Raw genomic sequence first — 27927 nt, 5'->3', positions numbered from 1 at the left:
TCTTAACCACTGTGCCACCAGGGAAGTCCCTGGGTCAGTGAGATTTAAGGAAAGCCTCGGTGAGGGCTCTGGGAAAGAAACTTCCTAAATCTTTAGTGTCATGGAAAGACAGGCTCTTTCTTTTCTTATAAGTTGTGAATGAGGAAGCACAGAGTTCCCATTGCCACTGGCAGTCATGCCACAACAATAATGGTAATTGGATTTAGGGTGAAGACTAAACTGTGGATGCCAGAGTAAAGAAGCAGAAAGATGATGCAGTTATCATTTAGCTATGGGGTCCTGCCCTAACTCTTTCTTTGTTGTTTAAACCAATGTGAGTTGACTTTTCTGTTACTTGCTGCTACCTGATACAGAGAATTTGGTGCCAGGAATAGACGTGATGCAAATAACAGACTTAGTGGGTTGTATGGTGGCCCTCCAAAAAATACGTCCACACCCTAATCCCTAGAACCTGTGAATGTTACCTTCCTTGGAAAAGGGGTCTTCGGCAGATGTGATTAAGTTACATTTAATTATTTTCAAGTTCAGCTGGATGTTGAAGAGACACCAACTAAAGACATTTTAATTTTAAAAATTCACATTTGACCTTTATTACATGATCACTCATCAAGATCAAAAGTCTTTTCAATAGAACTTCATATGGCTAAGAAGTTTAAGGCTTTTTAAAGAATAATAATTTCATTTCATGACTTCTTTGACAACGTTACTAATTTCGGGAATTTATTCTCCTGTAACTAAAATCCTAGTCTGGGAATCTAAACACCTGAGCTCTGTCAAGGCTATGACGCTAGGGGACCTCCCGTAAGTCACTTCCTCCTCTGAGCGTTAGTTACACCTATGGAACTATCAGCAGTTTCCAAGTGCCCAGATGCATCAGAATCATCTAGGTCCTTTTTATAAATACAGATTTCTGGGCCCCACCCAAGCCTAATGAATCAGATTTTCTAACACCAAGGCCCAGGAATCTGTATTGTAATTAACCAGGTGATTATGATATACAGCCAAGTTGGGGAACTACTGAATTAGATAACCTCTAGTGTTCCTCGTAACTCCAAAAATTTGATTTTCTGATTTCTGTTTCTTCTATCGCTATCCTGTCTCTGCTACTAGATATTGTGCTAAAATACAAAAACAAAACCACAAAATAAAGAGTGAAAAACCAAGACCATGATTTAATCATATTTGTATGCTTCCAGCACCTACACAGTGCCTCGTCTATAGCAGGCACTCAGTAAATATTTGAAGAATTAATCAATGGTGATTAAACGAATGTTACTTCATGTGAGTCCCAATCACCTATGGATACAGAAATCCATAAAAGAGAGAGAAAATACTATGATAAACTTTTGCGTGATATAATCTTGCATTCCCTGTTTGTCCTACTACATACTTCAAATAATGGTTTATGTGAATAAGGTTAATGCATATTTAGAGACACAAGAGGAAAGTGGTTGAGTTCTCCTGTGGGCTACATTATCCCACAAAATTTCCCAGTGGTGGTGATAACTGAGGGAGGCTCATGATTCAGCAGGAACTAGTTTTCCTCTCCTTGACTCCTCCAGGTCAAGAAAAAGCCATATCCTGATTGGGTGACAGATGTTCTTGGGACCAGGCTGCAGGTCTTTGAACCTGTAAAGGCCACCTCAGGTTTCTGTGAGGCCCCAGTGAGTGGGAAGAGGCATTCACCTTCTCTTAGAAGTTATCCGTAAATTCACCAGCAGCAGGTAGGGTGTCAGCCAAGCAAGGTGTCCCCAGAATATCTGATACCCCCCTCATGTGACCCTACAGTGCCTTCTCCCGCCCCCCTCCTCCACACTCCACTGACCACCCCTTAGGCTTCCCCAGCTCAGACACTGTCTGCTGGCCTTGGAAGGTACCGCCTCAGGATGAAATCTGTCACGGGGGTGGGAAACTTAGCCAAGGGGAGGTAGAGGAGTTTGACATCCAGGCCAGGGTGGTAGCGGATGCGGGGGTTCCGGGAAACAATAGCATGCTCCATGCTGTTGGTGACTTGGCTGATCCTTGGCTCTGCCAGCTGCATCGTGTTCTTTAACTTGTCAGTATCTGTTTGAGGGTACAAGAGGGGGGAAAATCAAAGGTCCTATTATTCTTCATTAAAGATAGTTTCTTCTGAATTCCATCCAAGCTCCTTTTTCACCAGACCACTGATCTAACATCTCAGGCAGATCTCACAAGCTCCAGGTTGCCCCTTAAACAAACACCCTATAAATAATCTTATTTCTCTTCCCGAATTCAATAGTTGTGAATTGAATTCCTACTATTGCATTAGACTAGCAATGAGAAGAACTGTGCCCAGTTCTGCCACTTATTAGTTGTGTGACTTTGAGCTTAAACTATCATCATCTGTAAAATGGGGATAATAATACCTGCCCTAGAGAATAATAGCAGCGTAGACAGTGGAGGAAAGAGGATAGAAAACAGGTGAATATATGTGCACAGAAAAATTGGAAGGAAATAAGGAAAAATACTGTCTGTCTGGTGAAATTCCTAGTTGCTAGAGGGTTTTTTTTTCCTCCTGTGGACTTCCTAGAGTTTCCAAATTTTCTACAAAAGCATGCAGGGAAAAGATGTTATTAAAAAATAGTAACACTGTCTTTGCTTTGGTCATAAGGTCATTATGGGGTTCAGATGAGCTAAGGCACAGACCGGTACCTTGTAAGGCTCTAGCACATGTGAGGGGCTGTTCTGTCAGCCTGGTACACACGGGTGTGGAGATGGGTCCAAGTCTGCTGTAGCTTACAGCACAGGAGACAAGCCACACAATACGCTTCAGGGGCCCTGATGTGCACCCTCACCCCAGGACTCTGGGAAGGGGGCAGCTCAGAGGGACTCATACTTCACTGAGCGCCCCAAAGACTCAGGAGGAAGTGGTGCCTGAGAGTCAGACTTCGTGATACGGGATTAGAACTTGAAAACAAAGAGGGAGCAAAAGCTAGCCTGACTTTGGGGATGGTCCAGGAAGGCAGAGAAGTCACCCCTTCTGTGCAGGATACTGGTGGGCAGTTGATGAGGGCAGAACAGTGTCGTTCAAGTATGCTTTACCCCCCTCTCTGACTCGGAGGAACTCCCTTTCTGTTTCTTAAAGAGAAAACTACTGCAGTGAAAAGAGGCAAACTACATTTTGGGGGTCCCAAAAAGAGCCACACTGACTTAAAGCCAGATTGTCTATAGAGCAATAACGTCTTAGCAATCCGACACTCTCTGCTCCGTCCTTGGGTCTGACACAGAGTCCACCACAGCAGGTTCCAGGCGGGGAGGCGAGTGTCAAAGGACTCATTCGTGAAGCTCAGGGTTATGGCTCCCTCAGAGGCAGGGAAGGCTGTGTGGGCTGATGAGGATGAGGCAAGCTGATGGGATGAGATGGCGTTGGAACTAGGCTCTGAAAGATGGGAGGACCCACACAGGCAGTGGGGTGGGAGAAGCTGCCTGAGACTCTGAAATAGTCTAAGGCACATCCTTTCCATGTTCTCTCAAATATTTATTGCGCCCCTGCTTTGTGCTGGGCACCCAGGTAGACATGGATTGAGGGAGAGAGGGGTACCCTTTAGCCCCTGTCAGTCTCCTGGACAGTGAGGAAGAACTCGGGCTTTGCATTTGGGCATCCAGGAAACGTTTGTGCTATTGTGAGAATTTAGCAAAATAAAGTCTATAAAATAGCAGGCACTAGGCTTTGGCACTCAGTATGGACCCAACGGTCCTAGTCCCTCCCTAGGAAGAAAGGGGACTAAAAGGGGAATTTTTGGTGGCTTCCCTGGCAGGGTTGAGATAAAGAAAGAAACTTGGCAGGTGGCTGTGTTGCTGCGAAGTATGCTAACAAGCCAGGCTGTGCTCTGTGAGGACCAGAGCACTGTGTCCTGTTCGCATGCTTATCCCAGTGACTCTGTGTGCTGCTTCCTCGGGAATGTGCCTAGGTTAGGTTGCTATTAACTAGCCATTTCCAATATGGTTCTATTTTGGGGGTAGCTGAAAATCACTCCAAGATACCTGGCCTGTTCCCGGATTCACAAGCCAGGGGCCTGTTTGATTGGTCATAACAGCTTGCTGGAGTTCGTGTCCCGTGGTGCTTGTGACCACTCCTAAGTATTTCTTCAGTCTGTCTCCACAGCACCCACCCCCCCCAAACACTACCCCACATACATACATACTTCCCACAATGACCAAGACCTTTCACTTCATGCCTTTGTCAGTCCTTCACTGGGTTTCTGAGGCGGCCTCCCAGCTGGTCTCACATCTCCACCCTCATCCTTCCCAGAGCACACAAATCTGATCAGGTCATTTCAGAGCCATTTAATAAAAGGCTCTCCAAAGCCCTTCAGGATGAGAGCCACACTTCTTCGTTTTTCTTTTCTTTTTTTTTTTTTTAGAGCAACACTTCTTATTGGAGCCATCAAAGTCTTCTACTATCTGACTCGTAATGTCTCCCAGCTTCATCCCCACCCCCACCCCTTTACACTTTACATTCAGGCCAGACTAGTCATAACAATGATGGCTAAGATTGTTGAGCCCTTATTATATGGCTGAGCTGAGTACTTTACAGTCTTGTTTAATTCTCCTAACAACCCACGAGAGAGGAATTATTATACTTTATCGTGGAGAGACTGAAGTTTAGAGAGCTGTGTAACATGGTTAGAGGGACTACTGTCGTCTATACCTTGCATCCACACCCCCTTCGAAAGCACGCGAGTGCTATATGCCAGGTCTCCAAACTGTTGCTCATGCTCTTCCCTCTGTGAAACATTTGCCACCTCTTTCCCTTTGGTGAGCTCCTATTTATTCTTCAGAACTCAGTAGGACACCAATGGGCACCTCTGTGACGGCTTCTGTGACAGCAGAATTAAGTCCCTGTACTGTTGCTTTGTTTTGTATGCATGTCCATTGTTGCACAATTTGTGTGGCATTATACTTGCTTTCAGACCTCCCCTTCTAGATTCCTAGAGATTTTGTCTCATCTGTGTATCCCAATAAACACTAGTAAAACTGAAGTAAAAATTAGAGTATGATCACTCGGAAAATTTTTTATCTAAAAGTAGTCAAATGCCTGCGTAAAAATTTTCCTCTGAAATCATGGAGAGAACTACAGACGAATCAGCCTATAGTATTTTATAACCCAACCCTTACTTTTCTTCTGAAGAACATCAGCTTTTCAACAATGGTTTTCAGAGGAAGTTTGCCTTTCTACACATTCTTTTATGGACCTCACTGAAGACTCTACAGCTTCTGCCTGCATCGAGCTACTTAGAAAACGCCTTTGTGAGGTTTCCAGATGCTGGCTGAATCTGTGTTTCACCCCAGCCTCATAGTGACCCCATAAATAATTTGGATCATGCTTTGCTAACTGAGAGTTTTAGGGGAAACTCACAGGGAATATATATTATCCTCCCCCCAACCCCCAAAAAGCTATTCCCCTTGTTTATAGCAACAGCTACAGATTTCTCTCTGGGAATCCATGCCTCTTCCATTCTGAGTCCTTTGGTCTAGGTAGAGTGCATGACCCAGCCTGAGCCAATCAGAGCTTCACATTTCCCTGGGTACAGTGATGGGCTCAGGGTTGAGTACATCCTGCAATTCCCTCTGTTCCTGTCATCATTGGCCCACCAAGTCAGAGTAAATCTTAGACCGTTTGGGGGAGCTACTGGAAAGGACTATCCTGGGAGGAGATGAGGAGATGCTGCAGCCATGTGACCACCCCAAAGGGGAGAGAGCTGTAAGCCTGAAGCCAGTACAGAAGAAGCAGAGCCAAGAAATAGGGTGATTTGAAATGAAAATAGAGCTTTCCTCAGCTAGTGAAGGGTTTACCATGGCTGGATTGTAAAGGACAAGTGTCAGCTGAGTGAGCACAAGACAAAGGGCAGTCACATGGATTAACACAGATGGTGTATTAGCTCTAATTCTATTGAGTTATTTAGCATTTGAAACATCCAGCCCTCTGTTCAAATATTTATTGCAATTCCTGGTTACTTTAAGACCTCTAACAGGCCTGAATAAATCTATAAGTACTGAAAAAAAAAAAAAAGAAATAGGGTGAAAGCAGGTCCTAAGAACATCATTTGCGGACTGGATCATGCAGTGCCTGAAGCCCATATCTTTATACTTTTTAGTAATAAGCATCAAGAAATTCCTTTTCTGCTTAAATGATTTGGGTTGGATTTTCTGTCACTTGTAACTGAGAAAGCCCTAACTGATCCTCAGGACTTTTTTTTCTCCTCACAGAATTCTAATATGTCCAGAACTGAAAGATTACTTTCCCCAAGGAATACTTCTCCAAATACTTCTCCCTGACTTTTCCCTAAATCAATGAATGAATAATGCCTCCACCCATCAGGTTTCTTGAACTAAACCTAGCACTTGTCCTGGATGGCTTTCTCTCCCTCCCAGTACCAGGAGGCCTAATACACACCGGGCATCTATCAACTTCTTTCCATCTCCTCCACTTCTTTGTAGCCCAAACCACCAACATGTCTAACCTGGAATACTGCAGCAACGACAGCAGTCTTTCCCAATCACAAATCAGATCACATCCTTAATCCTCAGTGTGCTTTGATGCTCTAATTTATCCTGGGTACCCCCTGTTCCACTGCACTGCTCCCTACCCTCTGGTATCTTTAAAGTTCCTCTAAAGAGTTTCCTGCCTCAGGGCCTTCCTGAAAAAACTTTCTTGCCTATCCACTTTCCAACAATGCCTAACTTATTCTTCCCCAAAGTCAACTCAGAGAAGCTCTGCCTACACCATAATCTAAACTGGGGCCCCACTCCCAACCCTATTCTTTTTTTCATGGCCTTGTGTTTCTCCCCATGGTAATTATCCACATTTGTCACTAAATGTGTGTGTTGTTATTAAGATCTATCTCCTCCACTGGGCCTTAAGCTGCAGGCAGCCAGCTGTGTGCCCTGCTGCTTTGTCCACTCTCACTCCCGGCCCTACCCAGTGCCTGGCATGTGGTAGGCTCTCAATAAAATGTGTATTAAGTGAATAAATGGCTGTTATGGTTTTTAAGTTATGGTGTCTTGGCTTTTTACTCTGTGGATGTATGAGGTCCAGGAGAGCATGTCACTAAAATAACCACCCCTCCCCCCCAGACAGTTAGATACCTGCCATTAATTTGATTGAGTGATTATATTTAGCCCATTCAGAGTTTCTGGGTATATGTTTAAAATTCATCACTTTGGATTTTGGATGATTGCTAGTTAAGAATATCTCTTTGCAACACAAGAACTTACAGCTTGCAGGTACCAGTGTAATAGAGAAAAGGAGGCCATGCTCTTTTTCTCTATTACACTGGTAAATAGATAAAAACAACAAACTTTTAAATCAAATTGTTCCTACCAGGAAGCAGATAATATTCTAAGCACTTTTTATATATTAACTCATTTAATTTTTATAACCCATTACAGATGAGAAAACTGAGTAACTGGCCCAAGGCGAGCAGGAGACATGAAATTTACACTCAGGTAGCCTAGTTTCAGAGTCTAAGAGCTTAACCACAACAGGAAAGTGCCTCTCAGGGATGTTCATGGAAGTCAAGTAAAAGAGAGGGAAAAAAATCTGGGTTAGGGAAATATATGACTAGGCCACTGAGGCCCAAATGGAGCAGGACGGGGCTGAGAGCCGGCTGCTTCACTCTGGACCAAGGGAACCTCCTGAGCCAGCAAAATGCCAGCCCCACCTTTCTGTCCCACACAAGGGCAGCTCCAACGGTGACCCTGAGGGGCTGTTCCCCCTCCAGGCACTTGGAGGCGAGAAATGGAGAGAAGCAGGAAACCTTGTGGATGATCCTCTCCTGAAACCAACTGGCTTGGCTTTGGGATTAGATGCTCTGAGTGAATGTGGGGCCTCCTGGTCCTCAGAGTAGGCCTCTCTCTCCTACCACGAGGTACTCCACCAGGTCTTTTGGCCAATCCCTCCTCCGCTGCACCTGCAGCCCACCCCTCCTCTTGTTCCCCAATGGTTGGGGCTCCGTGCATCCCTCAAACCGGAAGAATTCCCCAAACTGTGAGTTTGGGACAGTATAGTAAACAGCTGTGATGTCCCTCCTCTACTCTCCAGAAACACCTGAGATTCACAGGAGACCCTTAGGCCAGGGAGAAAGAGAGCTCCCAGAGCCCCTTCCTTTTAAACATTCGTGTGATTTTCCTCTTTACTGGTTTGACAAGCACTTAGTGCATGCGAGATACTTCACAGATATTAATCCTCACAGCAGCCCTGTGAGGTAGGCACTATCATTAACCCCATTTTATAGATGAGAAGACTGAGGCTTAAGGCGACTAGGTAACATTCTCAAAGTCTCCTAGCCCCTAAGTGGCAGAGCCAGGCTTCAAACCCAGGCAGTCTGGCTCAAGTAGCTGTGCTCTTAATAACTTCTCTGTACTCATGGCAGTGCATTTTCACCTGATTCACCTGCATACGGGTGTTTGGGGGGAAGGCAGGTGCCAGGGGTGGGTGGGCAGCAACTCTCCTAACACCCCCATCTCCCCGCAGCTATGGATTTGTCACTCCCCCAGCAGTTCTCAAATCCCAGCTCTGCCACCAGCTGTGTGGCCTTGGGCTCATAACCCGTCTGAGCCTCCATCCCATCATCTGTAAAATGAAAGTGGGTCAGTGACCCCCAACACCTCTCTATCCCTCTCAGAGATCCCTTCCTCTCCTGGGGAACTCACAGGTATGGAAGTACTCCTCTCCATAGCTCTCGCGGGTCTCCTGAGGCAGCCGCTCCCACAGCTTGCACATGCTCTTCTCAATGCCCTCCATGTTCTTCTTGCCCAGAATGGATGTCCGGTAGTTCCCCGGCTCAATGATGCTGACTTTCACCCCGAAGTAGTGGAGCTCACGCCTAGGAAAGAAGAGCTGGACCCAGTCTGGGACTCCACGATGACAAAGGATCATCAGGGAAAGTCACCTCTGACACCTCTAGAGAAGCTGATCTCCAGAGATCAGGAACCTGGAGGTGTGCCCCCCACCCCTGCACCAGGCCCAGCACTGCTTTCATGCAAATAAGCTCTTTCCCAAGTCTGTCTCTGGACAATGCACATTAGGCCAGCCTAGCCGGGAGGAATCTAGACCAAAGCCTTGCTCCGACCAGGTCCCTCCCACTCAGCCCCACCCCCAACGCCTAGGTGGCAGAGGAGTGAAGGGGTCTACGCAAGGCTTGCATCCTTCTCGGAGGGTTGCCCACAGCACATCTGCCCCCAGACCTCTCTGTCTGTTTGGGGGACCCTCCCTCCTACTCCCACAGGCCCAAGTTGCTTATTCTGAGACAGCTCAAGGGAAGGCTGCTCATCACCACCCCACCTCTTCTCATCCCTCTTCTCTGGGTCCCTGAGGAAGGTCCCTATAGGTCTAGCCTTCCTCCTGCTACTGTTTTAACATCTTCCCTCCAGACCTTGCCTGCCCACAGGGTGCCCCCACCCAGCCCTCTCTTTCTGAGGTGAAACCCCCAGAACTCCTACCCTGAATGGTTTGGCACCTGGGCCCAGTCACCTGATGCTGTCAGAGAAGGCCTCGACGCCAAACTTGGAGACGCAGTAGCCGCCACCAATGATAGCCACACGGCCACCAGAGCTGGACATGTTGACGACCCTGCCCCGGGCTTTCTTGACCATGGGCAGCATATGGAGAGTCACTTCGATCAGTCCCACCAGGTTCACGTTGATCACCTTCACAAAGTCTTCCTTGGTCAGCCATTCATTGGGACCACTGGGCAGGCCTACACCAGCGTTGTTCACCAGGGCCCAGAGGCCTGGGGGCGCAGTGGAGGGAGGGAGAACCAGACTAAAATCAGCAGTGTCTCTGGAAAAGCACCAGGGCCCACGACCCCCCAGCTCAGGGCTGCTGAGGATAGTTGAGCATGTCACAAGGCACAAGACAGCCAGTCTGGCAGCGTGGGGTGGGGAGCTATGACAGCCCAAAGCCTTTTCCTAATGGGCTTTCCCTACAGGGGCAGTTTTTCTGATTCACACAGTCTGCCAGCTAGCTGGACACTGTACCAGCTACAATCCAGGCTTTAGCTAATAGCATCTAAGCTATTGGCTCTGGGAAAAGAGATCTCATTTTCATACCAGTGAATTAATGTTTCAATTCCTTCCCCTATCATGCTTCCCCCTCTCTGTTCACCTGAGTGTAAGAAACCAACTCCATTTCACACATTACCAAAATTACTCTGTTCATTCATTCATTCATTCATTCATCCATTCACACATTCATTCATTTCATTCATCTGTCAGTTACAGAGGAAGGTGCTAGAGACATTAAATGAACAAAACATGGTCTTATTCCTCAATGATCTCAGAAACCAGAGAAGAAATAAATAAGACTTATAAACAAATACAGAAGACATTTAAATAAAATAATTTTGGAAAAATGTGAAAAGGGCTCCCTTTGAGATATTTAAATTGAGTTGGTATAAATGGAGAGAAATATTGCTAGGTATTGTCATTCAGCTCTGCAGGGGCCAGGCTTGAAGAGCCTCAAGTTCTAGTCCTGGTTCTACCTCCAGCCTTGGACAAGTCACTTCCTTTCCCTGGGCCTCAGGTTCATTGTTGACTGGATTAGGACAGTTGTTTCCAGCCTGTGGTTTGCAGTCCTGAGAGCTTTCAGGCTGAACCCCAGAACCTGATAAGGAAGGGAGATGCAGGACAACCTCAATTTTCATTTGTCTTACATATTGAGTTTCCAAGTAAAATTCCACTTGGGGGAGGGGCTTGGGGTTCCTTCCCTTTCCCTCCCCTTATCTCACTACCCCACCTTGGCCTCTGTAGCCTCAAGATACTCTTCCACACACACATGGGCAGGTCTGGATGTAAACACCAATCATGGTTCACCGCTTCCCCTAGGCCTGGGGTCCCCACACAAGCTGTGTCCCCATCCTATCTTCCTGCCTTCCTCCAAGTAGAGACCCCAGGAGACCAACTGGCTGGCAGAACTCAGAGCCTTCCAAGCTAAGGGAGACTCCTGTCTTACAGTGGAAGAAATGAGCTCCTGAGACCCAAAGACTGTAAAACCCAAGTGGTCTCTGCCTGTGGAGAAGGGACACACACTCGCTGCTGCCTCTGATCATCCCTGGTAAATAGCTCTGCCTGCTGGCAAACCAGGACAACCTTAATTTTTTTTTTTTTTTTTTTTTTGCAAAGAGAGCTAGAGAACTTTCAATACAGTGTGAACAGCTTTAGGGCCATGCCAACTTGTCATGGTCCAGAGACTCTGAGGGGCAAAAAGAAAGCATGCAAGTATCCCTTCCTCCCATTTTCCAGTGCTTCTTAGACCAAAGATGTTGCCCAAAGGCCCCCCCCCCAGAGATGTCCCCATACTAATCCCTGGAACCTGTGAATATGGTGGATTACGTGGGTAAGAGGAATTAAGGTAGCAGATGAAATTTAAATTGCTTAACTGACCTTAAAATGGGGAAATTATCGTAGATTAGCTTGGCGAGCCCAATATAATCACAAAGGTCCTTCTAAGTGGAGAGGGAGCCAGAAGACAGAGAACCAGAGAGATGGCAGCATGAAAAGGACTCAGCCCAACCTTGCTGGCCTTGAAGATGAAGAAGGTCATGAGCCAAGGAATGCAGGTAGACTTCAGAAGCTGGAAAAGGCAATGAAATGCAATCTTCCCTAGAGCTCTGTTAACACTTTGATTTTAGTCCAGTGAGACCCATTTTGGACTTCTGACTTCCAGAACTACGAGATAATAAATCTGTGCTCTTTTAAGCCCCTGAGTTTGTGTGCATTTATTACAGCAGCAATAGGAAACTAATATACCCAGTGAGTCATTAACACAAGTGGTTCAAAGCTGAATGTAGGGCACTGGGCGGAGGCAGCCTGTTGAAGAAAGAAACTGACTCTTGCTGAATTATTCATAACTTAGTTCATTTGACAAATATTTATTGAGCACCTTACTAGATGCCAGACACTGTTCTAAGCACTAAGGATATATAATAAATAAAAGGAAAAAACACCTCCCCCACTAGAAGCTTTATTCTAGCAGGAGAAATAGAAAATAAATAAGAAAGATAAGTAAGATATATTGAATATTGGATAGTGGTAAATGCCAAAGAGGAAAATAAAGCAAGAGTTACTGTCTGCCCCTCCTGGGCCCCAGAGCTCTCCTGCCCTGACTCGTGTGCACAGACCCCAGGTTAGTTCCCTCAGGAGTCAGGACTTGCCCCAGGTTGCTGCTTCTACAACTGAGCCATTCCTACACCCACATCTTGCGTGTGGGAAGATCCCTGGGTGGGCCCCCGTCAGTCCTAGTCCATCCCTAGCCCACAGCCTCCTTTCCCAATAAGAGCAGCCACCCTGACATAGGCACTTACCCTTAGGTCAACCCAGTATCCATCATGATATGAGGAAGAGGAGAGATCTCACTCCCCACCCTGCAGTCTAGCCTGACACAGTCAAGGAGAACAAACGTCCCCACTCGGGGAGTCCAACCTCATGTTCACTCTCTCCTCCCCCTAGCCTGATCCCGACAAGAAACGTGCTCACATTTTTATAGGAGCTGATAGTTAGGACTACCAAAGTCCCAGTGAGGCAACTCCATCTTTAAACGTTCGGACAGATGGAACGCATATTCCCTCCCTGACCTGCTAGTGCAATCTCCCCCAAACCCTGCCAACCCTCTGAGTTTCTGGGAAAGAAAACTTCCTTGGGAAATCACCTCTTCATGTGGACAGTCCAAACCCTGCAACAGGTCCAATCCCACTGAGCTACAGACCCGGCCCCTTTCTCTACATCACCTCTCCCATCCCATCTGAACAACAGGGTCCCCGATAACTGTCAGATACCTGTGGGAGAAAGAGAGAAAAAGAAGGATAAACTGAGAAAGCCAAAGAATGCAATTCATCCCACCTTGCTCGCCCACTTGGTCCCTCACCCACTGGGCTGCTGCTTTGATGCTCTCAGTCTTGGTGACATCCAATAGGGTGGTCTGCAGCTGGTAGGAGGTATCCTGCTGAAGCTTCTGGGCCCCCTCCTCAGTGAAGCAAGCAGCCAGCACCCGCATGCCCCGATCAACCAGCTGCATGGCCAGGAGGTTCCCAAATCCCGAGTCACAGCCCGTGATGAAGACGTACTTGTCCGAGAGGTTGCGGACCAGATTGCAGTTCTTGAACCAGCGGTACATAAAGGAGAGGTCCGTGATAGCTGCCATAGCAGAGGGGAGAGGTGATGGCCAAGAAGAATCGGGCTCAGGAGATAGCAGGAGAGGCTGGTCCTCTGAGCCCCAGTCTGCTGGAGCCTGTTGAGAAGAGCTCTCCTCCCTTCTGCTGTTGGCGACAGATGCACAGCCCCTGGGTGAGCCACTCTATAACTTATATAGGTGGATGCATCACCACGCCAATTTGCCTAGATGCAAGAAATTCAAGTCCAACCTGAAGCTTTGTCACTTCAGACAGCCCTGGTGGCTCCCTCTCTCTCTCCCCCAGCCCTAATGGGTGAAGATGCCAAGGATGGGAAAAACCACAGTGGTGATGTTAGTGCTGAGAAGTGGCTCACCTGGGTGGTCTGAGCAGAGGAAAGAAGGAAGGAGGACTCAGCCCAGAGGACCCTCCTGGAAAATCCCCCACTTCCAGCCCAGGGATCAGAATCATTTGTCATGAATGCGGGCATGTGAAGAAATGTAACTGTTATTTTCGGTGGAAAAATTAAGACAAATTCACTAATGCAAAACAAACAAAATTTGTTTTGTGCCCTCCAAACCCCAAGAGAAATGAATTCCAGGTTATCACCTCTTTGGAATTCTCTGTCCTTAGGTGAGTCTCCATTATGAGAGATGATGAGAAATAAAGGGTCTGCCCCAGGGTGGATGTGCCCCCATTGTCCTGAGGTCAGAGGCAGCAGGTCCCCTCTTAAGGGAAACTGGTTATGTGAGGCCCCAACTCCCAGAAAGCAGAAACCCCTGAGGGGCTCAGGGCCTGGGTCCTGGGGAGGTGATGCTCAGGTCACCAATGAGGAGTTCCCACTGCACTCCAAGCAGGCCCAGCACCCCCCTCACCCAGCAACCGGGCAAATGGAGGGAGTCAAGGACCAAGGACACATAAGCTCCCCCGGGCAGGGCCCCCAGTGAGCATTTTTCTTCTACCCCCAGGACCAGATACACGCTAGGCTGAGCTGAGGAGCCTGAAGGGGGGTGATGTCAGTGAATGGAAGGGACTGTAAAGTCAACTGACACAGTGGCTAATGGAAAGCGCAGAGGGAAGGGAGGCCAGGAGTCAAAATGATTCTGATAACAGGTAGAACCACAGGTGTCAAGAAAAGTCAGGAGGAGACACTTTGGGCATAGGGAGAGAAGGCAGGAGAATAGAGTTCTGATATGAGCATTACTGAGACTGAGGCCCAGCTAGATGATAGGCATCATTGAGACTGAAGTCCAGCCAGATGATGAGGATGGCTCATGAATTCCCTGGGCAGCTGTGGGAAGGGCCTGGGGCCAAGTCCTTGGCCCTGAGAGGGGATGACATATGGGAAGAGCAGAGGACTGGGGTCAGGGACTTGGAAAACTCTCAGGGTCAGGACTTGGAGGGAAGGGAGAGATTCCAGGCAATGGGGCAAAGAACACACAGAAAGGTAGAAGGGAAGCCAGTAAAGAAAAGGAAGCAAGGATATGAGACCGAGGTATGAGTAGTGAGGGGCCATGCCCAGGGCTGCATAAAATATGGGGACAGAATTATGCTGGAGTTTGTGGTGATTCTTTGGATAAACCTCTAGGGTCACCATTTCTCAGAATAAGCCTGAGAAAAGAGCCCAGGCTCATCCTGAGGGACCCGGGACCAACTGCCTACACCTTCCCTGTCTAGAGGGTCTGACACAGAAATAGGGCCACAAAGTTCTCTAGAGTGAAGGGACAAGGATGCGTCTCTATGCTCTATGCTATCTATGTACCAAGGTTAGTCAGCTCCAGAATGTCACCACAAATCTCAGAGAGTCTGGCCATTCTATACCAAGGGTGGTGGGAGTAGGGGGGGTGGGGGTCAGTTCATGGACCCAGCCCTGGGGAGCAGACCCAAAGCCTGCAGGGTATGGAGGTAGGAGGTGGGAGGTGGAGGCGAACCTCACCTACTTCATACCCACCCCAAGCACAGCACTGCCTACAGTGGATCTGGGAGGCATCTCAGAAGTCTGTCTGCCTCCTTGGTGAGTGAACAAGGAAGTCTTGGCTGGAAGAAGTCAGACAATGTCACTCAAGGGCTGAGCAGGCCCAGGAGTGTCCCAGTTCTTCAGACAGTCCCAGATGGTGAGATCCAGGGGTTTGTCTCTAGACCTGAAAAAGAATGACTTGGAACTGCCCCAGCACAGGCCTGGGCCTGACTCATCATCTCATGGGCCTGTCTGCTGACTGCTGGCTCAAGCAGCACTTCCCTGGACTCAAACTCCCAACGTCAGAAAAATGCAGGTCATGGAATGGGGGTTGGGAGGGCTGCAGGACCACGCAGAGGGCTCTTCTCCTAGGACTGAGAATGCTGCCCACTCTGATGAGTGGCCTCCCTATTCAGCTGGCACATGAGGCTGATGGGTCAGGCTGGTGGTTGCCCTGTGCATCCCCAACCCCTGCTCACAGGTATTTTCAGTGGAGAGAGGACCCTTTGCCTCCTCCAGGCCATTTCCATCCTGTGGGATGAGGAAACGAAGGCACACTCTGAGGAGATGACCAGAGGCAGAGCAGGTGGAGCTGAGCCCCCTCCCAGCGGCTCACACCCTCCAAACAGTGCAGATTCCTCAGGGTGGCAGGAGGGCCAGGAGGCTCAGAGCCTTGAGAGGCTGCTCAAGAACCAGGGCACAGATGTGTGCTATTGGATCCCTGTTTCTCAGCTGCAAAACTTGGCCCTTTCTTCCTAATATCCCCAGAGCCTCAGAAGAAGCCTGGAGCAGAGATGAGGAGGAGGATGAGCTACATGACCTTAGAGACTGGAGAGCTCCCTCCCTCCACCTTTTCTCCCTCCTCTTGAAGCATCATCCCTCACACAGCAACCCAACTAGACCTCCCATACACCCCAATCTTGACTTCACAGGGCCCTGGCCCTTGAGGAGCTCCAGCAGACCATGGCATCCACCGGGAAGGAGGGTATGTAGCTCTTGGGAAGTAGATGAGCTTGGCATCCCGGTCAGGTGAGTATCATCAGGTGTGTGGGTGGCAGGCGGTCAGAGCGCATCCATGCAGTTCATGACCAAGGACAGAGATTCAACTTGCAATTTTTCAAAATATTTTCAGTTATTTTGATGTTTGTTCAGGATGAGAAAGTTTCCTTATATACTTCCACATCCCTCCTTTCCAATTCACAGCTCTAATATGGGAAGAAAGCTTCTAAGAAATACTGCCCTCCCCCCGCCCCACCCCCACAAACCCATGTCCCAAACTAATCCATTCAAATTCTCCAAGAAGCGCCCGAACTCTTACCCCAGGAACAACTGTTCCACACTAAGCGACCTCTGGCTCTACTTCTGAGAATATCCAATACATAAATTGGATCTCTCTATAAACACTAGAAATCTAAGCACATTAAAACCAGCTGCTCTAATGTCAGTTTGCCATGAGTCCACAGGTGTCTATACTCTCCGGCTTCAGTTTCCTCCCAAAATAACAAGGGGTTCAGATGAGACAGTGGTTCCCAGGTTTACCAAGCCTGGATCCTTTCCTTAGGTCACCAGTTGACCACATGGGATCCTGGGGATGGAACTCATGTCCCCACTGTGTGAGTGAGTCAGAGCCTGGAGGATGGAACTGAGACTGGAGGAGGTGCTAATGATGGACCCAGGCTTCCAGACAAGGGTTTGCTTCTCTCCCCAAGGTCCACAGCTCACTCACCTGAGGCCAGGAATGTCTTCCCATAGAGTTCCTTGACTTCTGGGATGGCCCAATCCCATGCCTCCTGGAAGCCCCAGAAAACATCTCAGGGTTGCTCATGCTGGTCTTGAAGTAACCAGGCTCGATCATAGCCACCTTTACCCCAAACTAGGAGAGCTCCCTTCTCAAGGCCAAGAGGCAGAGGGACAAGGCATTCAGAGCCTCAGGAGACAAACAAAAAACAATAAAATCTCAACACAGATTGGGGTGGAATAAGCTTGAAAACTTGAGGAGTTGTGAAGTGCAGCAGCCAGGGAGAGAAAACTCATGATGATGGTATTACTTCTGCATAGAGTTTGAATATTTTTCTAAAGAGTTTACATATATGGGCTTATCAGCTCTAAATTCTACCAACTGTGCTGTAGGGCACCACTTACATGTTATCTCCTCCTATTCCCCTCACATGTATTCAGTCCCCAGAGTTTGCCCATTTTACTTCCTCCATACTCCTCAGTCTCCTCCCTCCCCTCTCCTGCTCTAGCCAACAACCTGGCCATCTGTCAGCTGGGTTATTGTAACTGTCCTCTGAGGAGCATCTCCCTGCCTGCGGTCTCAGCTCCCCAGCCTTCAGAGCCATTCTCTGCTCTGTAGCCAGTGGGTTCTCTAGAGGTTGCTTTGACTATTTTAGCTCCCCTGATTAAATCCCTTCCATGGGGTTCCATTGCCAACAGCAAGATGGTCCCCAACCTGCCCAGGGCCCACATTCCTCCACAAGCCCACCCATGCCCACCTGCCCCTGGTGGACCCCACAGCATAGGCCATCAACAATTACTCACCCTGGGCCTAGGCTGATACCATTCCCTCATCCAGAAAGCCTTCCTGCCTTACTCTGCCAGGTTGCCATGTTCCCAAGTTCAGTTCTTCAATCCTCAGCTCAGACCCTTATCTCCCGGACCCTCCCCTCATTCTGCTGACTGCCAAGGCTACCATGGCTAACTTAGTCACAAGCATCAAAAATGATGGCCATGGCATTTCTGTATCTCTTGTCCCTTTCTCAACTGTCAGACTTTTTAGGTAAAGGACCAAATCTTCTTGAACCCAAACACATTTATTGAACACTCACAGAAGTGCCCAAGAAGTATCTGTTGATTCGAGTCAAATGTCCTACCCCCAACTCAAGGGCTCCCTGAAGTTGAATATCACAGGGGTTATGGACATGGGCTCTGTGGCCAAATAATCCAGGTTTCAATTCTGCTTCAGATATTTTCTGATTGTGGGCCCTCATCCAAGGCAGGGATAGATTGAAGCAAACTCTCTAGTCCTGGGGCCCATCCTGACACCCAAAACTTAGAAAGGTGCTTCCAAATGATAGACCTACACAGAGAGAGGGGTTGGAAGGAAGGGCCTCTAGGTCTGTGAAGAAAGGAAACCCCTATAAAAGTCTCCCCCACACAAGAAGCACAGAAGCAGGAGGAACCAGGGAGGGCCTCTGTGCCAGGCCAATACCTGAGGGAGTCTGAGAAGGCCTCCACACCATACTTGGACATGCAGTAGCCCCCACCCAAAAGACTCAACAGGCCCATGACGCTGAAGACATTGACCACATGGCCCCTTGCCTTCCAAACTAGGGACAGCAGACTCAGGGTCACCTCGATTACCCTCAACAGGTTCACGTCCAGTATCTTCATCGAGTCCTGTTTGGTCAGCCAGTCATTGGGTGCTGTGCGCGTGGAGATGCCGACGTTATTCACCAGGCCCCAGAGTCCTGGGAACAGTGAGGGTGAGAGGGCAGCACTGTGCTGCGCCTATGAGTGAGGACCCAGCTCTGGTTCCAAATCACCTTCCAACTGAGGTTTTTAATTGAGTCAACAGCAATGTGCCACAAGGTATAAGGGAGAAGAGTTCGGGAGAGGAACTGTGGGCGTGGTGGCTGTAGGGTGTCAGGGTTTGGATATTCTTTGAGCTATTGGAAGGCAGAGATGGTCCTACTCATTTCTCTGCTCCTCAGTGCCTGGCACTCAGTAGGTAATAAACCCATCTTTATTAAGTGCATAGACAGAGTTTGGGAAAATAGAGTGCTGTTCACAAATATCATATAGGAGAGAGACAGAGACAGGTAGAGAGGAATGATAAGAAACAGAAATGAAGGGAAAACTAGAGAAGAGAAAGGAAAAGGGAAATGAATGAAAAAAGAAAGGAAATACCAAAAAGAAAAAAAACATGAATAATCACTTTCTGCAAGCTGGTTGGGAAAGACACACTTGAAAACCCAGGGTAGGAGAATTTAGAGAACAGGGTTGCATTGGACATCAGGGGACAAGCTTTGAAACAACCTGCATCAATTCCAAGGCAACACCAAGGCTTTGAGAATCAAAACATTTTGGGAATCTTCTCAGTAAATAAACACAAAAGAAATCTGGGTTGTATCTCTGCCCCCATTGCTCCTTCAGCCACTCGGTGGCCACAGCGATGCTCTCAGTCTTGGTGACATCCAGGATCACTGTCTCCAGCCTGTCTGATGTCTGGCCCATCAGCTGCTCGGCCCCCTGCTCCGTCAGACACGCAGCCAGAACCCTCAAGCCTCGCAGGTGCAGCTGCCTGGCCAGCAGGTTCCTGAAGCCCAAGTCACAGCCCGTGATGAAGACGAACTTGTCCCAGAGGTGGCTCACTACCTGCCTCTCCCAGTACCAGCGCAGGAGGTAGTACAGGCCCACGAGAACTGCCAGGCACAGTCACATGGCTTTGCAGAGAACAGTGCCAGAAGGCTACAGTCGTACTAGAGTTCCAGCGCTCTCTGCCTTGGAGTCCTCAGATATCTTCCTGATCACACTGGAGTCCCCTCTCATCTAGATCTTATAGTTCAAACTGTCTGTGCTTATGTCAACCCCACTCAGTAAATGTTTACTTCTGTGACATTCCAAATGATTCAATAAGTCAACGCTTTTTAAGGTATATAATATTAAAACATACTGTTCAATGGCATAACATTCCCTGAAGTCTCTATAACCTCATTTTTATAATGAGGAAGGTGAAGTAAGATGACCGGGAGATATCTCCCACTCCAATTTATACTCAGCCCAGAAATCTGCATGACTTTGAACAAATGCTTTCTCCACTGAGTCCATACTCAGACCATCATGAGAAGAGTGGACACATAAAGAGTCGGGGTCTCAGGAAGCACTGGGACATCAAGGGAATTCCTGCCCTGAACACAGTAGGTGCTCAGTAAAGATTAACAGAAAACATAAGACTGGGGTCCAGAAGTGACTCTCACTCTTCTCCACCAGAGGGTCGGGGGAGGGGATCTGGACCAGGGGACCTGAGGGTTGGCGGAGGCTGGATGGTGGTGACTCTAAAGGAGGGGACAGAGGGAGGACCACAGAGAGAGGTTTCTGGTGAGAGAGAGACTAGATGTCTCCAGGGAAGGGTCTGGGCCCCACCTGTCCCTTAGACACCTCTCCTTGTTTGTCCGTCCTGTGTCTAATCCTGGGAACCCATGTCACTTGATAAGCCCCAGAAAGACACATTAGCCCCTCACTTCTGTGGATGAAGGATGACCTCACTTCCCTCTTCAAATCCCTCCTCAGGTCACCCCACTCACCCCTTCTCCTCTGTGAGGTCACCTGACTCTTCCTCTCATAGGCACACACCCACTGCTGCCCAAGGCATCAGTCTCAATCACTGGGCCTGTGTAAACTTTTCAACTTTTATTTTCAGGAAAATATAATTAATGGAAATGCATGGTTTCAAGACAAAACAAAAATTGGTTTCTGTGTCCTCTGTCAGGACCCCTACTGAGGACAGCCCTTTTCCAGCCAAGGTCTGCTGAGTTGGCACCTAGGCTGATGTGTCAGGCTGGTGGTCACCCTCCACACACACCCCTGTCTACAGGTATCTTCGCGGGGGAGGGACCTTTAGCTCCCCCAGACAACTTTTATCCTGTGGGAGGGGGAGACTGGCCAGGGCCAAGGCACACCCAGAAGAGGTGGACAGGGGCAGAGGGTGGGGGGCTGAGACCCTGCCAGCTGCTCACACCCTCCCCAAAGTGTGGATTTTTCACAGCTGCATGTGGATCATGAGGCACTGAGAGGCCACTCAAGGAACAGGACACAGACGTGAGCTATCGACCCCTGTTCCTCAGCCACAAAACTTGTTCCTTTCTTCCTAATATCCCCAGAATCTTAAGTAATGTCCCAAGAGAAGCCTGAGGAGGAGATGGGGACTGAGGTGGGATGGGTGTCCCCGGTGACATGAGAACCCCTTTCTCCACTTTATTTCCCTCCCTCTGATGCATCCCCTCCCCACACAGTCCCCAACTGCCCCCTACCTTGCACCCCAGTCTTTGGTTACAGGGCCTTAGCAGGCCATGAGGCACCCCAATACATCATGAGATCCACCAGGAAGGTGGGCATGTAGCTCACGGGGAGGTAGAAGAGCTTGGCGTCCCAGCCAGGGGAGTATCGGGTGCGGGGGTGGCAGGCGGTCAGGGCATGCTCCATGCAGTCGGTCACCAAGGACAGATCCTGGCTGCACTTTGTCTCCCACAAGCCAACTGATTTCATGCCTGTCCAGAATGAGAAAGAACCCAGATATATTCCCACCTCCATCCACTCTCACTCTGGGATCAACTTATGGAGCAATGTTTCTAAGAATCCCTAGACCCCCTAAATTGAATCCACCTAAATTCCCAAATGAGTGCCCCAACTCTTACCCCAGGAACACGTGGTTCCACACCAAGGCACCTCTAACTCCATTCCTGAGAATGTCTGGATTACATAAACTGCAGGTATCTACAAACAATAAATCTAAGGACATGAAAACCAGCTGTTCTAACGCCAGCTTGCCATGAGTACACAGGTATCTTCCATATTTGGTCTCAGGTTCTCCCCAAATAACTAGAAGTTCAGATGAGACAGTGGTCCCAGGTCTACCAAGCCTGGATCCTTTCCTTAGGTTACCAGTTGACCACATGGGACCCTGGGGATGGAGCTCATGTGCCCACTGTGTGGGTGAGTCAAAGCCTGGAGGATGGACCTGAGACTGGAGGAGGTGCTATGATGGACCCAGGCTTCCAGACAAGGTTTTGCTTCTCTATCCAAGGTCCGCAGCTCACTCACCTGAGGCCAGGAATGTCTCTGCATAGAGTTCCTTGACCTATGGGCTGGCCTGATCCCATGCTGCCTGGAGGCCCTGAGAAATTGCCTCAGGGCTGGTCACAAAGGTCTTGAAGTTACCAGGCTCGATCATCGCCACCTTCACCCCAAAGTAGGAGAGCTCCTTCCTGCAAGGGAGGCAGGCAGAGGGGCAAAGACTTCAGAGTTTTTATAAACCAAGACACAAAAACACACACACAAAAATAAGACGCCAATACAGGATTTCAGTGCGATAAGCAGGAAACTCTGGGAGGCTGTGAAGTACAGAAAAGCCAGAAGGAGAAATCTTATGATGATGTTATTCTGTACAGAGTTTGAATATTTTTCCAAATATTTTATATACATGTGCTTACGCTTCTAAATCCTACCAGTTGAGTTGCAAGTTACCACTTAAGTGTTATCTCCTCATATTCCCCTCACATCCAATTGATCACCAGGTTTTTTATATTTTATCCCCTCTGTACTCAATTTCCTCTCTCCCCTATCCTAACCAGTCTACTCCCTGGTCATTTATCAGCTGGGCTGGTGTAATTGGACCCTAAAATGCATCTCCCTACCTGGGATCACTCCCCTGCCCCATATTCAGAGCCATCCTCAGCCCTGCAGCCAGTAGGGTCTCTACTGCTGATATGATTAATTACTTTCCTTGACTAATTGCTTCCATGGGGTTACACTGCAAACAAGGCTCCCCCAACCTAATATCATAGCAGTAATGTAGGTGGAGCACATTGTAGCCAAATTATATCGGTGACAATTCTATCTCACTTTCTGATTGTGGGCCATCTTCCAGGGCAGAGTAAGTTCATTCAAACTCTACAGTCACCAAGTCCATCCTGACACCAAGAACTTAGAAAGGAGCTTCCCAACGAATGCCTGGCAAAAGCAAGAGAGAAAGTTCTGGAAAAAAGAACTCTAAGTCTGTGATGAAAGGAACCCCCTGTAAAAGGCTCCAGAAGCACAGAAGCAGAAGGACCAAGGTGGGAGGGAGGGTCTCTGTCCCAGGCCATAGCCAGAGGGAGTCCAAGAAGGTCTCCATGCCATATTGGAAATGCAGTAATCGTCACCCCAGAGGGACATGCGGCCCATGACGCTGGAGATGTTGACCACACGGTCCCTCACCTTCCGCAATAGGGACAGCAGACTCAGGGTCACCTTGATCACCCCCAACAGGTTCACGTCCAGTATCTTCATGGAGTCCTGGTTGGTCAGCCACACACTGGGTGCAGTGGGCATGGAGATGCTGGTGTTATTCACCAGGCCCCAGAGTCCTGGGAACAGTGAGGGCGAGAGGGCAACACCATGCTGGGGCCCATGAGTGAGGACCCAGGGGAGGTTCCAAGTCACCTTGCACCCAGTGAGGACTTTAGGAGAGAGGCCGCAGGGGGAACGGCTGGAACAGAGACCAACATGCTGCCTGCGGGTCTGGGGAGACCAGACCCTGTAAGTGGTTGGAGGACAGAAGGTGCGCCGCCCTCCTGACTCAGTCTTCACGCCCAGCCCACTGCCTGGTGACAAGGGGCAAGCACCCCAGATTGGATGAAGGCAGGGACAGAGGCTGAGGAAATCTAGTGGGTCCATAGTTTGGAACTCGGAGGCTGAAGTTTTGGGTTTTCACAGTCCATGTTGCCCTTGCAGACATTATCAATATTCACCTACATTTTCAGATTTTCTGATAGCTGCAGGACTGAGTGCTCAACAACCAGTATGAGGGAAAGAGAGGGAAATATAGAGAGACAATGAGGAAGGGAGGGGAAGAGAGGATTAAAAGAGACAATGGATAAAAGACAAAAACAAAAAGATGAGTAATATCTGGGTGGAGATTGGCTGGGTAAAACATACCTGAAATCTCAGGTTTGGGAGAACATGTTGACAGGCCTGGTATTGACCTCTAGGGCCTGGCCTTGAAATACCCGCATCAATACTGAGCAGTGTTCCTGCAGGAATCTGGGGAATTCCATGGGGTAGGCTTTCAGGGGGAGGCAGGGCTGCCTCTATTAACCACCCTCCCCCAAATCGGAATTTACACTTTGTCCCAGAAAAATCCACCCTCTCTTCCCACCCACACAGGAGGCGACTCTGACCCCGTGACTCTCAGTTCACAGTTCACCCAGCTTCATGGAAACGTCTCTGCAAGACTCAAAGACACATACCAAATACTTAAACACTTACCAACTAATAGAACTCAGGGCAGAAGAGCAGGGTCAGGGGAGTTGGGTACAGGGTGTTGGAATTATTAACACACAGAGTTAGTCCCTCCCCTGCTCAGTACCAAGCCTGCCCTTGTAGGAATGTATATTCTCCCACCGTATTTGACACCAAAGACCCAATTAATATACATGGTTACAACATAGGGAATTGGGTAGAAAGAAGTTTACCAAGACATCATTTATGTTGAATCCAATGAATAAAATGTGGGAAACAATTACATTCATGCCATGAGGTACTTTTTACCAAGCAGTGCTATTCTAAAGTATAGAACATTCTCAATCATTATTTATTATGTTTTTGAAGAGATTTTTGTTATGTGTAAATTTGTTCAACTTCTTTCAGTGGAAAATTAGGATACAAATTATGTACAAAATGTAATACCATGTATGTCAAAATGTTATCAGTACTTATCTGAGGGTGGCGTGAATTGGGGTAACTTTGGTTTTTATCCATGTACTTTTCCCGTTTTTCACAATGATCATGTTTTAAATCTATACTTAGATAAAAGAAATTAAAGTTCTTTCCTTCTACCATAAAACACACACACATAGAAAAACGAAAAATGAAAGAGAGAAAAAGTGATAGTAGTTTTCTGACCTTCCTTAGACAAGTCCTGACAGCTCAGTGTTGTCATCTGAAAATGGGTGACATTTAAACCCAAGTAGGACGACTACGGGTCACCAGCAAGAACATGATCAAGTGCTGAGAACACAGCTCAGCTCCAGCGCTGCCCCCCAGCCCCCCATGCAGCCTTCCAGCCAGAGCAACCGTCTCCACCCCTCCTCCAGAAAGTGCACCCTGGTCACTCAGCATCAAGAAACCCAGACCTTTTGCTGAGAGAGGAGGGGACACCAGACAGGAAGTCTGCAAGGACACATTCTCATCAGGGAAAACTCTCCCCCAGGCTGCAGAGCCTCAAGGTTGGGAGGTGGGTGTGGGATGGAAGAGGCTTGGCTGGTAAGCTGGGTGAGGAGAACACAGGGAGGACTTCAAGTCCTGGAAAACACCTTGGGAAGCTTCCCCAGGTAGCTGTCATGGGGTCTCCACTTCACAGAGAGGAATCAGACTTGAGAAATATGGGTGGTACCTCTGTCCGTCACATGTTCCTTTACCCACTCGGTGGCCGCAGTGATACTCTCTGTCTTGGTGACGTCCAGGATCACCGTTTCCAGCCTGTCTGACGTCTGATTCCTCAGCTGCTTGGCCCATTGCTCCGCCAGACACGCAGCCAGCACCCTCAAGCCTCGCAGGTGCAGCTGCCTGGCCAGCGGGTTCCCAAAGCCCAAGTCACAGCCCGTGATGAAGACGAACTTGTCCTGGAGGTGGCTCACCACCTGCTTCTCCCAGTACCAGCGCAGGAGGTAGTACAGGCCCACGAGGACCGCCAGGCACAGCCACATGGCTTTGCAGGGGACAGACACAGACAGGCTGGGGTGAAACTCGAGTCTGGCTAGTGTTGAGACAGAAAGACTTAAGAACACACACAATGTTGATTGGCCAACCAGCCTCCAGGCTCTCTGGCATGGAGTCCTCAAGATTTTCCTGTTCACTCTCTTTGGTGAGTAATACTGATTCTGGCCCCAATGTTAATGCTTTTTAGTACATTTACACCATTTCTAATAGATGTCATTGCATTTCCAACACAACCCCTTGAGGATCTTTTACAACCACCATTTCCAGGTCCTCCCACTCTTCCCTGTTTCCCCCTGTTCACCTCTCCCCTCCCCACGCACCACATTGGACCTTTATGTCCTTGGTCTCATGGTTCACAGCTATCTTCTTCCCTTTTTCCTGCTCAGCCTGGGACCAGGGTCTCCCTTACCTACTGGAGATTCTTACAAGGGGAATACACGTGGAATCAAGACACAAGTGGCTTCAAAACCCAGCTCTGCTGCCAACCAGCTGTGTGACCTTGGGCAGCTGGCTTAGTCTCTGAGCCTGGTCTCCTCCTCTGGCTCAGCTCACAGAATTCACTCCTGAAAGACTAAGTCCCTCTCAGCCTCTCTAGGATTCGAAGGGGAAGGCAAAAGAGAATAAGGTCTCTCCTGATGAAGTGGTTCTCTGGGCCAGAAGGGTGTTCAGGAGAACAGCGGGGGTGTCTGATCTCAGAGGCAAAGAGAGGGGACAAGAAGGGAATGGGGGGGACAAGAAGGGAATGGGGGCGACACACGCAATGGTGAGACGTCTCCCAGGTGCTGGGCCAGTTGTTGGAAGGACTCACACAAAGCTGGTCTAACAGTTGTTCCCCTTTCACTCTGTGAAGATGCCCTGCCCACAGCCCTGGGTGCCCGGCTACATTGCCCTCTGCCCCTCCTGTGCTGAGTGAGGCCCTGCCCTGCCTGGCACCACACCCTGAATCTAGACCATTCAGACACTGAGAAAAGACTGATTTGAACAGGGATCATGGGATGGGGTGTGCAAACCTCCCCCGATCAGGGAGGTCTGTAAAGCCCAATAATTGGAAAGAATCAGGTCAGTTGTATCAGGGTGATGATGGAGAAGAGGAGGGAGCTGCCCCCTCAGGAGATTAAAGAAAGGACCAGAGGCTGGACCCCAGAACAGCTGTGCATGCAGGGACTTTCACAGTGAGGTGGAGGACGCCATTCAGTAACAGGGGTGGACCCCTCAGGGGCACAGAGCTGGTGAGTGGGGCAGGGACAGAAGGAGCCTGGTTCACTGCGCTGGGCATCTCCTCACTGTCCACACTTACCACAGCTCCGACTGGTAAGTAAGGAAATACGAGAGGCACTGGGAGGGAAGGAGCGGCTTCCCCAAGCAAACAGAGGCTCAAATGCCCCTGGAACCCACCCCAGCAGCGAACAAAGACAGACAGGGGCACAGATTCAGCCTTTAGTGGGAACTGTCAAGTGCAGGGAGCTGACTGTAGTCCTGAAAGTTTGTCCCTCAGGTGGGAGTTGGCAGCAGTAATAGAAAGGCTGGTCCTGCAGAAACCAGCTTGTGCCTGCTTCCTGGGTGACCACCAGGACCCTCCTACAGGGGCTTCCCAAAGGGTGAGGACGAAGAAGGCAAGGATGAAGGATGATGTCCTGGAAACTGTGTGGAAACGGTGTCAGGAAGCCGGGGCGGCATGCAAATCCTAGGCAAACACAAACCCTGCTAAGGGAGAAGGTTGTGGTTTCTTTACTTGAAAGAAAAAGGAGATTTTTTTTTCTCAGTGACCAAAAATTCCTTCAACTATAAATTCCCAAGGGGCCATGCAGCAGACACGTCCCAGCCGTCATGCCATCTGCTTCCCTCTTGTGAACCCTGAAAGTAATATGACTGCTCCTGGGGGTCTCAGCTGTTTCCGACTACATTCCAGGTGGAAACAACCACAGGAAGGTACAGAGAGAGCAGTAAGAGAAGGGAGCCTGGGGTGACACTCACTCACCTGGGAACTGCAGGGGTCAGAAGAAGAAATCTTTCAGAGGCGACCCTGTCAGGGAGACTCTCTGACAAAGATCTCTGCATCTATGGTCCAGGGAGTTGCAGCTGGCCCAGATTCCGAGGCCGCACCTGTGAGCCTGTTTGTGCTGGAGCAGGGGTCGCTCTGCCCAGTCTCAGTAGGACCACTGTCAAGGACAGGGCATCCCACACCATCCCCTCTTCTCATCCCAGGTTGGGTCCCCTGAAGGGGGGAGAGGCGTAGGTAACCAAAGGGGACTAGAAGGTGCCAGGAGTGAGGGCTAATTGTGCAAGCTCTTTTCCAGCCCTACATGTCTGTAGTCCCCCTACTGGAGTGAGCTCCCAAAATGGAGAGACAAATCCCGCCTT

At 48.9% G+C, this 27927-nt stretch overlaps 2 protein-coding genes across 2 annotated transcripts; both read right to left on the bottom strand.

Annotated features, from left to right (window-relative positions):
* Positions 1-1147: 1147 nt before the first annotated feature.
* Positions 1148-13239, bottom strand: SDR9C7 (short chain dehydrogenase/reductase family 9C member 7). The gene is made up of 4 exons (XM_082421729.1): positions 12862-13239; positions 9497-9755; positions 8677-8849; positions 1148-2064 (listed from the first exon to the last, which is right to left on the bottom strand). The coding sequence occupies exons 1-4, from the start codon at positions 13160-13162 to the stop codon at positions 1847-1849; spliced, it is 951 nt and encodes a 316-aa protein (XP_082277855.1). The 5' UTR covers positions 13163-13239; the 3' UTR covers positions 1148-1846.
* Positions 13164-26535, bottom strand: LOC309641321 (retinol dehydrogenase 16-like). The gene is made up of 6 exons (XM_082421169.1): positions 25221-26535; positions 24751-24823; positions 23021-23540; positions 21959-22073; positions 21120-21393; positions 13164-20144 (listed from the first exon to the last, which is right to left on the bottom strand). Exons 1-5 carry the CDS (start codon positions 25551-25553, stop codon positions 21139-21141), a joined length of 1296 nt encoding a protein of 431 aa, XP_082277295.1. The 5' UTR covers positions 25554-26535; the 3' UTR covers positions 13164-20144; positions 21120-21138.
* Positions 26536-27927: the final 1392 nt, after the last annotated feature.

Source organism: Balaenoptera physalus (assembly GCF_965194825.1).
Source record: "Balaenoptera physalus genome assembly, chromosome: 13".
Taxonomy (NCBI): Eukaryota; Metazoa; Chordata; class Mammalia; order Artiodactyla; family Balaenopteridae; genus Balaenoptera; species Balaenoptera physalus.
This window is presented reverse-complemented; position numbering and strand designations above follow the sequence as displayed.